The sequence below is a fragment of the Manis pentadactyla genome, chromosome 8 (assembly GCF_030020395.1).
Source record: "Manis pentadactyla isolate mManPen7 chromosome 8, mManPen7.hap1, whole genome shotgun sequence".
NCBI classification, from domain to species: Eukaryota; Metazoa; Chordata; class Mammalia; order Pholidota; family Manidae; genus Manis; species Manis pentadactyla.
The window spans coordinates 73187816-73204840 of NC_080026.1; the positions used below are offsets into that span (position 1 = coordinate 73187816).

At 41.2% G+C, this 17025-nt stretch overlaps 1 protein-coding gene across 10 annotated transcripts in view; it reads right to left on the reverse strand.

Moving 5' to 3' along the window:
- MINPP1 (multiple inositol-polyphosphate phosphatase 1) overlaps window positions 1-17025 on the reverse strand; it is a 190887-nt gene that overhangs the window by 129123 nt on the left and 44739 nt on the right. For 7 of the 10 annotated variants that reach the window (XM_036924047.2, XM_036924048.2, XM_057505866.1 and 4 more), the window contains exon 5: window positions 5601-5717. The exons of 2 other annotated variants lie outside the window; for them this stretch is intronic. In XM_036924047.2, coding sequence (XP_036779942.2) covers window positions 5627-5717 — 91 coding nt within the window. In that variant the 3' untranslated portion in view covers window positions 5601-5626. Of the gene's footprint in view, window positions 1-5600; window positions 5718-17025 lie in introns of those variants that run through there. One more of the 10 variants, XR_005032402.2, reaches the window with a different exon arrangement.

Consider the following 17025-nt stretch of genomic DNA (forward strand, 5'->3'; position numbering starts at 1 on the left):
ATGATAATTATCATTCATTTAAGAATGAATCAGCTTTAGTTAATATTCATAAGCATATGACGTGGAAGGAGGAGAAGTAAAGAAAATTTTAGCCTCACCTTTTTAGCTTAGCAAAGTCCAAACCAGTCATTTTAAGAAGCCAATTTCACATGAAAAATGAAGTCATTTTATATGCTAAAGAAATATGTGCTTGGCATACAAGGATGTTATTCCTTAAAGTATTTCCTTGAATATATTCCAGAGACTTTCTTTTTATTTTCTAAAAGTGAATTATAATTCTGGTGTATACAGGGTGGCTTCTCTGTGTTTTCTCCCCCTTCATGGACAGACCTATTGACTTCCAAGGGTACCCAATTAGGTTATTGAAAAGAAATACCATGCTCTTATCCCTTGGCTGACCTGCTTGTCGTCCTGAATTGAAAATCATTTTTAGTGTTAACAAAGCACTATTTCACCGAGAACAGAAAAACACCCATTCCCTCTGGCTTTGAGTCATCCCACGACATACAGTTTCTTTAGCTGAAATATTCCAGGTAAGAATAACTATGGGTTGAGGGTGATAAAAGGGCACAAAAATTCTCCATCACAATATAAGTGGTCACAGGGATGGTAGGGCAGCATGGAGAATACAGCCAATGATTCTGTAACATCTTCCTATGTTGACAGATAGTAACTGCACTAGTGAGGGTGAGGATTTAATAATGTGGGTAACTGTTGAACCACTGTGTTGTATATTGGAAACCAATATAAGATTGTACATCACTGATACTTTAATTAAAAAAATAAAAACTATGCATTATTCTTAATACAGTGCTTTCCATTAATGTAATGCCCTTTCCAAAATGGCATGTTAAATGCTACAAAAAATAGCTATTTATATTAGTCAATAAATATTTTAGCAATGATCAACAAACTCTGATTTAGATAATTTCTCATGACAAACTCTGATTTAGATAATTTCTAGTAAGACAAGTAATGATTAGACTGAAATGGCAGGTCTTCTTTGGCAGAAGCAAAAGGATATAAACAATCCACTCAGAAAAACATCTAATTTATTATTTCATGATGAGGAAATAACTGATGCAATTTGGTATATCATTTAGTGTACCAGACAGAACTTTAAGTCAAAAATATGTTTGTCTAATGGTGGAACCCAAATATCAACCATGCAGTGTAAGCAGTGTCCTGGGAGACAGAGGAGCTTCCTTCTACCCACAGGAGCCACTCTTCTTGTGTATTGGCTAGGCTATGAAAGGGTATCTCGCCGTGACCCTCCTTACCCCAGAATGACTCAGGTTACACGGGTCCACACAAGAGATTGTATTATCTGAAAGAGAAAATGGCTGCCCCCAGAGAGAGGGAGCAGCAGCTAGTGGGTGAGGAAGCATGTTTTTAAGGAGTAGGGGTAGGGTGTGTTCTGCATTGGTGATTGGATCTTAAGGGGTGGGCAACCATCTGGTCATTGGTGATTGGATCTTAAGGGGTGGGGGTCTTAGCGAGCCAGAATTTGCCTTCATTCCCATCTTTTTCTTTTCTTAATTGGGCCTCTGGGGACTGGGCATAGAATCTCATTCTCTAGTTACTTCCTGCTGGAAGGGGGCGCAGATTCTGGGGTTAGCGAGGCCATTGCTGTAGAGTTGGGGAAGGGCAGGCATCCTGAGATGATTTGCGATGTCATCTAGCTGGGTTTGTTATTCTTCGTGAGAAGGCCTTGATAGCCCTGGAGGAGTAACTGGTTGACAGTATGGTTAGAGATTTTCAAAATTTGATTTTGAATGAAATTTGGAATAGGTTAATGAAGCAGGGAAGGAAAATAATAATAATAATAATAATAAAGGTAATAGGGGCTAGGAGGGGCAGGAGCCAATTGAAGGGGTAAGGGAACAGATTGTTAGGGGAGTTTTCTAGGAGTTTGGAGGCTTGTTCATGGAAGTGTTTTGCGCCATCCCGGCCGAGACAGGATTTGTTGGTGTAGAAGCAGCATTGTTCTTGGAGTGGGGCACATATGCTGCCTTTATGCAGCTGTAAGGAGGTCCTGTTTGGGTTGTAGAGTACATTACTGGAGGATTTGTAGTCTGTGGAGTTGAAGGTGTAATTGGTCCCATTGGGATAGAGGAGAATCATGAAGAATGCATTTTTTGAGGTCAAGGAAGGAGAAGTAGAAGAGGTGGGGATAGTGGATAATAAAGTAGGGACTACTGGATGGATTGGAGTAACAGCTGCCTGATAATTCTTAAATCTTGAACTAGCCTATAAGAGCCATTAGGCTTTTGATATCCAGGGTCAGGGTATTGTAAGTGGAATTGGCTGGTCGTAGTAGCTGTTGATATAAAAGTTCCTGGATAATTGGCTGAAGACCTAGTAAACTCTTGAGGGGCAGCAGTCACTGAGGTTGAGAGGGAAAAGAGGTGAGGTCTTTAAGTTTGATATTTACTCGGGGGCAGGTGCCAATAGAGGGGGTGAGGGTATCCCAGACTACAGGGATGACCAGATGGGGTGGCAGAGGAAAGTGGGTTTGCAGCGGGTTGGAAGGGGAGTAAAAGTGGGATTGAAGGTGAGTCGGGGTTGAGGCGCAGTCCGGGAGTGAAAGTAATGGAAGCTACAACTTTGCGTAATAGGTCTCTTCCCATAAGGGGGATGGGACACTGGGGAATCACCAAAAAGGAGGGAGAGGGGGCAATGCCTCTAAAGATGCAGTGAAGCATGGGAGTTTGCAAAGGTTGATAAGGTGCCCTCTACCCAGACTATAGAGGACTGTGAGAGGGAGGTAGGTCCCCAAAACTCCTTCAGTACTGAGTAGGTGGCCCCGGTGTCCAGAAGGAAAGAGATGGGCCTACCCGCTACCACAATGGGTACCCTGGGCTCCTGTACAGTGATGGTAGTGGTCGGGTGGAGGAGTCCCGGGCCCCCACAATCATCGGTTGCCAGACCCAGAAGGTCTATGTGTGGAGTGTTAGAGCTGGATGGCCTGGCACCTCTCGGTACACGAGGACAGTTAACAGCCCAGTGTCCCTCCTGATGGCACTTAAGACATGGACCAGGGGGCTTCCAGGGATTTGGGCAGGCTCTAGCCCAATGACCCGTTTGACCATATTTGAAGCATGGACCAGGAGGTCCTCTTGGCTGCTTCTTAGGAAGTGAGGATACCCGAGCACCAGTGGTTGGGGTAGGTTGAAAGGCCTTAGCCAGCATTTGATATTTTTGTTTACGGGCCTTTTCATCTCTTCCATTATATACTTTGAAGGCCACTGCCAGGACTTCTGCCTGAGGAGTTAAAGGTCCCCTTTCTAGACGTTTAAGTTTAGCCTTAATGTTGGGGAAACTCTGGGTGAAGAAGTTGGTCATTAATAATTGTCTCCCATCTGGGGTCTCAGGGTCTAGGTTTGTATACTGTAAAAGAGCTTTGGTGAGGTGGTCTAGGAACAGAGAGGGATTCTCATTTTTATCCTGAATAATCTCTTGGAGTTTTTCATAGTTAATGGCTTTATTGGCTGACTTCCTGAGACCCACCATGAGGCAAGTGATGAATTGATCTCAACTCCTGCCGTATTATAGTCCCAATTAAGGTCTTGGTCAGGAACCGCCTCAGCACCAATTGGATAAGCTGAAGTATTTTGGTGAGCCTCATCGGCATGAGTTCTAGCCTGTTCCCACACTCACCTATGCTCCTCAGGCAAAAGTGTGTTCGACAGGATCATGTGAATATCATGAAAGGTAAGATCATATGACTGAGTTAGGTACTGAAACTCTTTTATGTAAGAAGCTGGGTTGGAGGGGAAAGAGCCTAATCTTTTCTCAATTTGAGATAGAGTGGAGTGAGAGAAAGGGACATGGACCAGATGATGCCCTCTGTACTGGCTACTTCCCGTAGTGGGGCTAGAATCTGGGTTTGAGAGTGAGTAACTGGAGGGCTTGGCACGGGAATGGGTGAGGGAAGGGGAACTGGTTGTGGAGGAGGAGGAGGTGCTGTGGCTCCTGCAATGGCACTGCGGGAATGGAGGGGCCAGATTCCATGGTGAGAATGAGACTGTTCATAAGTCGCTGAAACATCCCAGAGCAATTGAGAAGGTCACGGAGAAGACCAGATACAGTTAGGGGGTTGTCATCACCTCTAACTGAGTGGTCGAGGCGAAAATGGTGAGAGGGCTCGGTACCTAGTACCAGGCATTTATGATTAGATAAAGGGAGACCAGGCCTCAGTGAATGAGGATTCTCACCATAGGGAGGCAGAGATGGGTCAACTATGGGGATCAACTGTGACTCTGAAAGTCGTGGTTGGGGGTGCCTCTGTTCCAGAGGAGCCCTTGGGGCTGCTGGATACTCAACAGTCACTTCCCAAGTTCCAAAGGGACATTTAAGTTGACCATGAAGGGGAGACTTACCAAATTGAAGGCTGGCATTGGGCGAGAAGACAAGTGACCAGGGAAATGGACGGTGAGCCCATGGAGGAGGATCAGGCAGTGAGGGTTCCCAAAGCAGCTCAGATTCCCAGAGGAAGAGCAAAGTCAATGGGAGAACCTCATATGAGTCACGGCACCAATGAAAGGGTATCTCTCTGTGACCCTCCTTACCCCAGAATGGCTCAAGAGAGAGGGGCCCAAGCAAGAGATTGTATTATCTGAAAGAGAAAATGGCTGCTCCCAGAGAGAAGGAGCAGCAGCTAGTGGGTGAGGAAGCACGTTTTTAAGGAGTAGGGGTAGGGTGTGTTCTGCGTTGGTGATTGGATCTTAAGGGGTGGGGGTCTTAGCGTGCCAGAATTTCCCTTCAGGCTAGGCCACGGCAAGCACATTGCTGGCTGTTGCTCATATGCACTGGGGATGGAGGGAGACACACATGACAGGTAAGAATCCTGCCTCCAGAATCAGACTGCTAGAATTTGTCTCTTAGACCTAGGTCTTCTTAACCTTGGACAAGGTACCTCTCCCTGAGCCTCATTTTTCTCATCTGTAAAATGGAAATAATAACAGTATCTACCTCATGGGTTATTATGAGGATACATGAGTGAGACCGTAGGTGAATAATTCAGTCCAGGGCCTTGCACAGTAAGGTCTCAATCTGTTAGTTCCTCTTGTCATTCTTTCTTGCCTTCCAGCATGCCTGAGTTCAATGGAACAATAAGTTGGCATGCAGATGGACAATATTTCAGCTCTGACCACAGATCCCCCAGACAGATTTCCATGAATAATGTAAGTCATATTAAAAAGGAGCAGAGATCTACAGAGAGACGGAGGGAGGGCAGGGACTCAGGATTTCAAAGGCCTCTCTCCCTATTCCCTCCTCTTGGCTCCCCTCCCACCTTAGGTCCTTGAGGGAAATGAAAACAAAAGCACAAAAGTCAAGGCCAGGCAAATGCATGTGATAAGACTTGGTCCAAACCCTTGGGCAGAGTGTAGTAAGCTGGGCTGGCCCTTGTGGAAGATCCCTTTCACTTGCCTAAGGCAGGCCTAGAGCCTTAGAGCAAAGGAACTCCTGGGCCCTTTCCTCCCAAAGTCTGCATTCACGTTTCTCTGGCTCTGACTACTGCAACTGTAAGGAAAAGGGAGATAGGAACTACCAACTGAGCACAGAAGCAACACATTCAAGGAGCATGTGTCCCTCACCTCTCACTCAGCTGGTCCAGGCTTTCTCAGGAGGCACGTGAGCCCCAGGACTCCTGGCCTTGATCAGCCATCAGAAGGAGAGAGGAAAAGTCAGAAGACAGCTTCAGGAGCAACCTCCTGTTAAAAAAAAAGACAGAGGCCCACCATGGTGTCACTTCTGCTAGACTAAATCACAAAATCCAGCACCTAATTTAACTACAGTTTCAACCTCCCCCAGAAATTAGTCAGTCAGGAATTTTCAGGTCAGCATTGATAAGATAATGTGACCTGTGTCTTCCACATCCCCCAGAGGAAATCACCTAATAAAAATCCTTTTGTCCTCAGATGAAGGTGACCTCATCTGAAATAATCCTGTTTTTCTCTGTATGACTTCCTTGTCCTGCTTTTACAAACCGCTGCCTTTGGGAGCATCTCTTTACTTGCTAGAGGGGATGCTCCCCAATTCATGAACTGCTCAATAAAGCCAATTAGATGTCCAAATTTACTTGCATTAATTTTATTCTTTAAATGACACCATACCTGGCTCAAAATTTTTTAACTCGATCAGTTCATTCCACATTTGTTTTACAGAGCACCTGTGTTGTGCTGGGCACCTGTATCAGATGCTGAAACTTCACCCACCCTAATTTGGAAGTCAGTTAGTTACAGCCTCAAAGAGAATGCAACCTCTTGACCCAGACACCTCAAACCTGCCCTCTACTCTCTATGAGCTTAAACTACTTCCCTTCACATTAGTGGGTTTGCCCTTTACCTTGATCCATCCTGAGGGTGGGGTGTGAATGAAGGGAGGTTAAGCTTCCAGCCTCAAAGAGAATGCAACCTCTTGACCCAGACACCTCAAACCTGCCCTCTACTCTCTATGAGCTTAAACTACTTCCCTTCACATTAGTGGGTTTGCCCTTTACCTTGATCCACCCTGAGGGCGGGGTGTGAATGAAGGGAGGTTAAGCTTCCAGAGCTAGCAAACAGAGGGCATTAAGAAAGGAGATCTTGTAGATTCTTTTTCCTGATTTCACTTTCGTCAAAGTTGGGGTCAGGAAGCAGTGGTCCTGCTGACCTCAGTGGACTGCTCTCACAGACCCTCTTTAGAGTTCAATTCAAAGCACAAAAGCTTTGGTCCCTCTCTCCCAGTTCCAAATCATTACAAAACTCATGATTCTTTCACTAGACTGTTAAAAGGCCCAAACAGAAAATCAACATTTGACCTGGACTGGAGAAAAAGGGACTGGCACAAGATGTAAGAGGTTCAGGTAGGGGAGCAGAGGAATGGGTGCAATAGGTGAAGGGGATAAAGAGGTACAAACTGCAAATTGTAAAATCAGTCAGAGGAATGGAAGCAGAACATAGAAAATATAACCAATAATACTGAAGTATCTTGATATGGTAACAGAGTAATGACACTTACCATGGTGAGCATTTAGTAATATATATAATTACCAAGTCACTCTGTTGTACACCTGAGACCAATACAATATGGTACATCAACTTTATTCAAAAAAAAAAAAGAGGTTCAGGTAGTTAGCCTGAGTTTATTCGCTTTGGGAAATGATTTGCCTGTGTTACATCACAATCAGGAAGATTTCAGGAGAGAATTAGCCAACAGCAATAATAATCCACTCATGTCATGAGCTAAGGTGAGGCCAAGTGCTAGAGACAATAAAAAGATGTCCCATCAGACACTTCCTTTCCAGCCTGATCCAGATCATAGGTTATGCCAACACAGGTCCCAAATGGAGTTAGAGGCTCAGTGGAGAGAGTGCTCAGTATAGGTTTTTTAAATCATAGCAGGGCTGGATTTTTTGAACTGTTCCTTTAAATTCCCACTCACCTATGCCTGTGATCTTTAAGAACTAAATCAACTTATACTACTGTGTTTATACTTTTACTTTGGAGTTTCAAAATTCAACTATTTCAATCAATTAGGGTCCTTTGTGTTTAAAAACCAAGGACAGAATTCAAGGCGAAAAAATTCCTCTCGACTTCATGACATGTTTTCTTGCTTGTTCTAGCAATCACATACTCTCTGGAGCTCACTCGTTTTTCCAGATAAGAATAAGATGAGACTTGGAGAAGGTAAGTCATTGCTTCCTATACGTTTGGGGAGAGGAAATCCTGGGGCAAAACACCTCTAAAAACCGGAATCAGTCAAAGGGAGAAATAAAGTTTAAAACCTGCAGTCTGGGGCCTTCTCTCTTTCCTGCTCCAGCAGAAGCAAAACCAGCCCTCCCCCTCACCTCTCAGGTACAGAGAAGCCCTCCATTGCCCAGGTAATTACCCATTGATAAAGAGATGAACTTCTCTCCACCCCTGAGGAATGATGCAGATGTATTAAAGCCATACTTCTTTCCAACTCTGAACACCTATTAATATGCAGATGTACTAAAGCCAGGCAAGATATTCTGGAAATATTACAATTTTACTCATACTCCCTCTCAAGTCACACAGCTGATTAGCTGCAGAGGTCACACTAGACCCCAGGGCTAGAACTTTTTAACTTGTTCAATTCATTATGTCCTCAAACACAACACAACCTTCCTTATTGTCCATAGACTCATGTTTTAAGCTATCTGTAAACTAGCTGTTACTGTGTCAGAACAGGAGCTGGGATTCCTTTAATTGGCTGAAAAAAATGTTACCGGTTTTCTGAATGTTTCAGTTTTGTGGCTTTTAAAAACCATCTCTTCAGTTGGTTTAGTTAGTAACTAGAAAGCAACAGATTATTTTTTTGCCAGGTCCTACTTTATCAATAATGTGGTAATTGTAATTGTTTTTATGACTTCAGAGCCATCCCCTGATCACCATCTCTTCCAGTTCTGTATCAGGCATGCTGCTTACTTATACTGATTGTTGCTCCTTTTTTCTGTGATTGTAATAATCAAGCTAAAAAGCTTCTTTCTCAATTGCTGCCCTTCGTTCTTCATGTAAGAATCAACTTATATCACGAGATTCTTCTTTTGAAACCTTACCCAACCTTCTGTTTGGAATTCCACACAGTAGTACAAGAACCAGTTTTGCCTATAAGAAAAACTGGAGAAATCTCCAGCTTTCTAGTTGGAAGATGGGATAGGGTTTGTGTGGCATGCTGTGTTTTCATTTCTTGATTATCTGATCAATGTTTCCAATGAAGATAGTTGTGAGGCATGGCAAAAACAGCTCTTGAGCCAGAAAGCAGAAAACATGGGCCCCAAGGCCCCTAAACTACAAATTAGCTGAGTGAACATGGACATGTCAACCAAAAAAAGCCAGAGCCATAAAATAATTGGTTGAGTTTATTTGCAATCTGAGGGATTGCAATCCAGGAGATACAAATTTAGGTAGCAACCCAAATTCTGCTCCAACCTGCTGACAAAATTTAGTTTTAAAGTTAATCAGCAAGATGTTAATTCATTTACACAAGTTGTTTTGAATGTTTGTAATTGGAGCTGGCAGAGAAATTTGTACATTATTCAGTTTCTGATTGGTTGCTATGGCCAGAGCGACACTAGTGCCCACAAAAATCCGTAACAAATGGTGGTCTCAGAAATGTGGTTTAGCAGCAAACTACGTATGGCATTTTTCTGAGATGGGAAGCTGCCAATGTGTGTAGACCCCATTTCCTTAAGGACCTCCCAGTCCATTTTGGCTGCTTCCCTTAGCAACACTGACTGTGTTTTTACTTCGGTTTGTCACATTTCACAGACACAATGATAGATTATAGGTTACAGAAACTACAGAATTTAGAATTAGAGTGGATTTTAAGGACCTTGGTCCAACAGCTTTGTTTCAAAGATGAAGAAACTGAGGTTCTAAGAAGTTCAGTAATTCTCCCCAGATTTGGAAGTAGCTACGAATATTGAAAATATATCATTGGATTTTTTATCAAAATGACTCACTAAGTCCACACTTTCAAATATCTCTTCTGCTCAAAGAGTAATAAATAAAATATAAAAATGAAAATAAAGAAAAGAGATTTCTGGTGGATTAAAGATGGCAGCATGAGAGGTGAGACAGAGAACTCCTCCCAAAACCACACATAATATGAAAATACAGTTAATACAACAAATCTTAAAAGAGCAACAAGAAAGAAGACTGTACCAGACTGCATACACCTGGAAAACAGAGCAGACCTCCCGAAACAGGGTAACATACCAAAGCCTTGATCAGGTAGGACCCAAGCCCTTCCCCAACCCCAGCTCACTGGTGGGAGGAAGAAACAGAGCGGGAAGGAGTTGGAAGCCTAGGACTGTGAAACACCACCCTGGAGATCTGCTTTGGGAGCACAAACCTATATTGCATGGTGCTCTGGAGATTAGTGCTGTTGGAAAGCTAAGAGAGGCAGAATACATGGAGAGAATGAGATTCCAGCCATTTGTGGAGGACAGAGATCCACATACGGCTACTATGGGAGAAAGGAAAGGTGGGAGGTCAGAGAGGCTTCCTAAGCAGTGATGTGACTGCTGAAGGGGAGGGAATTGCATGGAGCTTGCTGCTCTGGAGAAGGGATAGGTACACAAGGTTGTCTGGGTGTGCTCTGCCCAGCAGGTTGGGAACTTTCAGGACCTTCAGGCAATCTGACCCCTGGCTGGCTACTCACCTCTGAGGCTCCCCACTGTGATACGCAGCCTGTTGCACCTTCCTCCTGGCCTGCTGGCACCAGCTCACAAACAGGCAGTTCCTGCCCTGGCATCAGGCTAGACAGAGGAAGGCCTAGCCTATGGCAGCTACAGACGCAAAGCACAGAGGCTTACACCTGTGTGCTCGGTGCACTGGTTTTGACAGTGTAGACAGGCAATGCAGCCAGGAAGCAGGAAACAGCTCTTTTCTTCCCCCAGCACCAGCACTGCTACCCTGTGACCCCCACATTACTCCAGGGTCTGAGCACCTCCAGAAACAAGAGCTTCTGGGCACTACAAGACGCCACATACAAATATGAAACATCAAGGGACCTAGTTCAAACAAAAATCTCACAAACACCAGAAAAAGGGCCAAGTGAAACTGAACTCACCAATCTTCCTCTAAAAGAGTTCAAAATAAAAATCATAAAAATGTTCATGGAGGTACAGAAAAATATTCAAGAGCTCAGGGACAAATTTAGGAAAAATATTCAATCATTAAGAAATTCCATATGCAAAACGAAACATAAAATGGAGGGATTTAAAAGCAGATTAGATGTAGAAGAAGAGACTGTAAATGGAATAGAAAGAAGAGAAGACGAATACAAAGAAGCTGAGGCACACACCAATCCAAACAGAACAATATTCACATTATAGGGGTATCAGAAGAAGAAAAGAGAGAAAAAGGGATAGGAAGTACCTTTGAGGAAGTGATTGCTGAAAACTTCCCCAATCTGGGGAAGAAGACAGACTCTCAGGCCATGGAGATGCACAGATCACCCAATGCAAGGGACCCAAGGAAGACAACACCAAGACATATAATAATTAAAACTGCAAAGATCAAGGATATAGACGGACTTTTAAAAGCAGCTAGAGAGAGAAAAAAGATCACATACAAAGGAAAACCCATCAGGCTATCATCAGATTTCTCAACAGAAACTTTACAGGCCAGAAGGGGGTGGCATGGTATATTTAATGAGATGAAACAGAAGGGCCTTGAACCAAGAATACTCTACCTGGCAAGATTATCATTTAAACTTGAAGGAGGGATTAAATAATTTTGAGATAAGCAAAAGCTGAGAGAATTTACCTCCCACAAACCACCTCAACACTGTATTTTGGAGGGACTGCTATAGAAGGAAGTGTTCCTAAGGCTAAATAGCTGTCACCAGTGGGAAATAAAACCACAGTAAAGCAAGTACAACAATTAATTACTAAGCAGATGCAAATTCAAATCAACTATCCTCAGTCAATCAAGGGATACACAAAGAGTACAGAATACGATACCTAATATAGAAAAGAATGAAGAAGAAAAAGGAGGGAAAAAAAAAGAACCTTTAGGTTGTGTTTGTAATAGCAGACTAAGTGAGATAAATTAGACTGTTAGACAGTAAGCGAATTACCCTGGAACTTTTGGTAACCATGAATCTAAAGCCTGCAATGGCAGTAAGTACATACCTACTGATAATCACCCTAAATGTAAATGGTCTCAATGCACCAATCAAAAGACACAGAGTTACTGAATGGATAAAAAAACAAGACCCGTCTATATGCTGCCTACAAGAGACATACTTCAAACCCAAGGACATTCACAGACTGAAAGTAAAGGGATGGAAAAAAGATATTTCATGTAACTAATAGGAAGAAAAAAGGAGGTGTTGCAGTACTTGTATCAGACAAAATAGACTTCAAAACAAAGAAAGTAACAAGAGACAAAGAAAGACATTACATAATGATATAGGGGGTAGTCCAACAAGAGGATATAACTATTATAAATATCTATCCACCCAACACAGGATCACCTACATATGTGAAACAAATACTAATAGAATTAAAGGGGAAAATAGAATGCAATGCATTCATTTTAGGAAAATTCAATCCACCACTCACTCCAAAGGAAAGAACAACCAGACAGAAAATAAGTGAAAAGACAGAGGCATTGAACAACATTTTACAACAGATGGACCTAAAAGACATCTATAGAACACTCCATCCAAAAGCAACACAATACACATTCTTCTCAAGTGCACATGGGACTTTTTCAAAAATAGATCATCTACTAGGCCACAAAAAATGCCTCAGTAAATTATAAAGATTGGAATTGTACCAACCAGCTTCTCAGACAACAAAGGTATGAAACTAGAAATAAATTATGCAAAGAAAATGAGAAAGCCCACAAACACATGGAGGCTTAAAAAGATGCTCCTAAATATTCAATGGATCAATGACCAAATAAAAAAGAGTTCAAGCAATATATGGAGACAAATAACAACAGTAATTCAACACCAAAAATCTGTGGGACACAGCAAAGGCTGTGCTAAGAGGGAAGCATATTGCAATAAAGGCCTACCTCAGGAAAGAACAACAACCCCATCTGAACAGTCTAAACTCACAGTTAACGAAACTAGAAAAAGAACAAATGAGGCCCAAAGTCAACAGAAGGAGGGACATAATAAAGATTAGAGCATAAATAAATACAATCAAGAAGAATAAAATAGAAATAATGAATGAAAGCAGGAGCTGGTTCTTTGAGAAAATAAACAAAATAGATAAACACCTGGACAGACTTAACAAGAAAAAAAGAGAGCCTACACACATAATCAGAATCAGAAATGAGAAAGGAAAAATCACTATGGACACCACAGAAATATGAAGAATTATGAGAGAATACTATGAAAAATTATATGGCAAAAAACTGGACAACCTAGAAGAAATGGACAACTTTCTAGAAAAATACAACCTTCCAAGGCTGATACAGGAAGAAACAGAAAATATGAATAGATGAATTACCAGCAAGGAAATTGTACTGGTAAACAAAAAGATACCAAGAACAAAATCCCTGGACAAGATGGTTGCACTGTTAAATTTTATCAAACATTTAGTGAAGACCTAATACCCACGCTCCTTAAAGCTCTCCAAAAAGTAGGAGGAAATCCTTCCAAACTCATTCTACGAGGCCAGCATCACTCTTTTTTTGTGGTGTATTTGCCTGGTTTTGGTATTAGAGTGATGTTGGCTTCACAGAATGAGTTTAGGAGTATTCCCTCCTCCTCTATTTTTTGGAAAACTTTAAGGAGAATGGGTATTATGTCTGATAAAATTCAGTGGTGAATCCATCTGATTTGGGGCTTTTATTCTTGGGTAGTTTTTTGATTACCAATTTAATTTCATTGCTGGTAATTGGTCTGTTTAGATTTTCTGTTTCTTCCTTGGTCAGTCTTGGAAGGTTGTATTTTTCCAGAAAGTTGTCCATGTTTTCTAGGTTATCCAGTTTGTTAGTATACAGATTTTCATAGTATTCTCTAATAATTCTTTGTACTTCTGTGGTGTCCACTGTGATTTTTCCTTTCTTATTTCTGATTGTTATGTGTGTAGATTCCCTGGAAATTATTTTTAATTAGTTCCTTAAGTTTTTAAAAAATACTAATAAAATTAAAAACAAAACAAACCTTGAGATTTGATAAACTCTAGACTTTATAACAGTAGTGAGGAAATTACTCAGAAAGCAGCACGGAGACACAAATGGTTTAAAAAAAAAACAGAAAGGATGTGCAGATGTTTGGAGAATCAATTTGCAGGTGAAGAGTCTGAAAGAAAGGATCCAACATACATCTAATAGGAGGAGAAAGGAGGAAATGGCACAGAAATATTTAAAGAAAAAAAACAGAACCTGAGAAAGACATGAGCTTTGAGATGTACCCTTTTTTAGTAAACAAAGATAACTCTACACTCACATTTCAGAATATCAAAGTTAAAGAGATAACTAAAGGCTACCACAACCAATAAAGAAAAGGCAGGCAATCTATTAGAGAAAAGGGCTAAAGTCTTGAACAGGCACTTTAAAACAAAAAGTGTTATGTAATGACATTTGAAAAGGTGCTCAATTTCATCATTCACCAAAAAATGCAAATTCAATCCACAATGAGATAACTCAACACACCGTAAAAATGGTTAGAATGAAAAAGGTGGATAATACTAAATGCTGGTAGAATGTCAGCCAAATGGCACTTTCACGTACTGCTGTTTGGAATGTAAACAGGTGCCACTTCTTTGGAGAAATGTTTAGCAGTAACTACCCAAACTGAACACATACATACCTATGACCTAGAAATTCCACTCTTAATGCAATTGTATAGATTCAGAAATGCACATATATATATCTATATATATGATTACCAAAAAACAAAAGCATGTTAATAACAGAACTATTCTAACAGTCAAAGACTTTAAACTACTCTAATGTCCACGAAGAGATTAATTGATAAATTATTATATAAATTAATTCATATAACAATGAGAGCAAATGAACTACAACTCATGAAACATGAATAAACCTCAGAATGATCAAGAGAAGCCAAAGACTGGGAGAAAATATTTGCAAACATGTTCCTGACGAAGAATTTGTTTCCAGGATATATAAAGAACCCTTAGACATCTCAATAAATAGAAGACAACCCACTTTTAAAATGGGCAAAAGACTGAATAAGCATTTTATCAAAGAAGGTACAGGAATCATGATGATCCACTAAGACTTAGGAGCAACTGAGAAGATAACCAGTGAGTGGTTATTTTATCAAACATTTAGTGAAGACCTAATACCCACGCTCCTTAAAGCTCTTTACTTTCCCCAATCCATTACCTCCCATAAAAACAGAGCAACAGAAATTATAAACAGAAACCCATAGACAACATCTTCAACATGTTGGTGAAGTATCCTTGAGAATTCCCAAAACTGAGAGGGTGGGACAAACCACTGATAGCTACAAGGCCTGTATCATATAATCATCATTTTTGTGAGAAGGAGCAGAGGGAAGCAATGGGGTAGTTGATGGATTAGGTATATACCCGTAGTCATCCACTGAAAGTGTAGAGGGCCAATAGCTAAACTGCTATATTGTGCAAGGAGTTACCGTAAACTCTGAAAAGGCTGACCAGCCGGGATCCTATGAACTCTCAAACCTCTTCAGCTGAACCTCCCTCCTACAATATATCCCCACTTTGAGGAGAATCTCCTGGGAATAAAAAATCCTTATTAAATTGAACAGTGACAAAAAGGATAAAGGAAAAAGAAGGTCCAGATGAAAATGGGGGCACGAACTGAATGACTCAAGAGATCTCAGAAAGGGCAGGAATAGCCCTTCTGAACAACTCCCTTCCAATCTCTATCACCCTAAAGTTCAGGAAAATGAATCTGACATATAGTAGACACACATGAAAATCCCACACATCAGTGCATAGGCTCCCAGGTGATGATGATGATGTTGCTGGTCTATAGGCCACACTCTGAGTGGTGAAGTCATCACTGGGAGATCAATTTTATCATCAGGTCCCCAGGCTGGGAATCATTTTCTAGCAATGTCTGTATGTAACACCATTCTACTGACATAAAACAGGTTGTTTTTGATGTTTGCTGTAATCATATTGTTACTGCAATGAGGGTCAAAGTGGCACACTCAGTTTACATGCTAGAGTGGGAGAGATCACTGGCCTGGTGTAATATATGCAACTTGCAGCAAAGTCTTGCACTTTTCACCATCCTTGGATCTCAGTTCAGCATCATGGTTATCTGGCAAAGCATTGGCCAGCTGACATGGCTGTGTGCTGAACGAGCCTGGCTTTATGGACTCAACAGGCAAGTTATGGGAGGGAGCCTATGAGGGCTGACGTAAGTAGCTGTTTCACTGAATGAGGCAACAAGTATGCAATATAACTATAGTTCCCATTTTCTGGAATTCAATCTAGAGTCTCCAACAGGTCTGAATTGTACTTCGCTTTCAAATAGTACAAATACAATTCTAAGGGATGGTTTCTAATACAACAATAGATTAACCTACCCCACATTTCTGGTAACTCAGAAAGCCTTCTACACCAGGTGCATGGTGCAATCAGTTGAGCCTGGGGAAGTAGAAGGAACTGATTTGTCTTGGAAAAGGTCAGATATTAGGCTTTGGTTACATTTTTGTCTCCCTTCCATTTCCTGTTGAGCATGTAACTTCTTGGACTCAGCAATTACAGCCAATGGCTACAGAAAAAGACAAAGAGTGGCTGCATTTTCAAAAGTATTTTTATTGTAGAGGTGAGCAGAATCAAGAGATTCAAGTAGTTTATCATCAGTTTGTATTACTCAGTCTGCACACCAAAGTGCCTCATATGAACTAGGTCCAAATTCCATTTTTACCACCTATAAAACAAAGTTGAATAGAGCTTAAAATGTAAAAAACAACATGCACTTTAATTCTCAACCTCAATTTCCTTATCTGCAAAATGGGTTTCGTGCCACCAACTTCCAGTGGACTAACAGTTCAAGTAGCTTTTATATTATTTGGCAGGTGTAGATACGTCCTTTACCCAGTGGCAACTACTATTTTACACACAATTTATTTTATTTTATAGATAACCTAGTTCACATCAGATACACTGCCAAGTATTAAGAATTACAATGTAGATTGTTTCATATGGCTCTGTAACATGAGATATTTCTCTCTTAAGACTAGACTTTATACATCTATGTTTAGTCAAATACTGAGTGTAATACTGGGCAAATATTGGGCATGTACCCATGCCTACAATAATGCTTATAAAATACTTAGTAACCAAAGAGTTTTTAACACCTGCTAAAGAAAACAGCTCTTTGAAGCTCACATAGGCCCATGAGTTGGAGGAAAGTCTTCTAGTCATGCTTCTACTTTTTCAAGAGATAGACTTGAAAAGCAAGTATTACTTAGTTTCCTACCCAGAGCAGGTGAGTGAGGCAAAAATCAGCAAAACCTAACTGAAGAACCTCCATAGTGCTGGCCTAGATTGTACTCCATTTCCTGTACTAAAAAGACCGG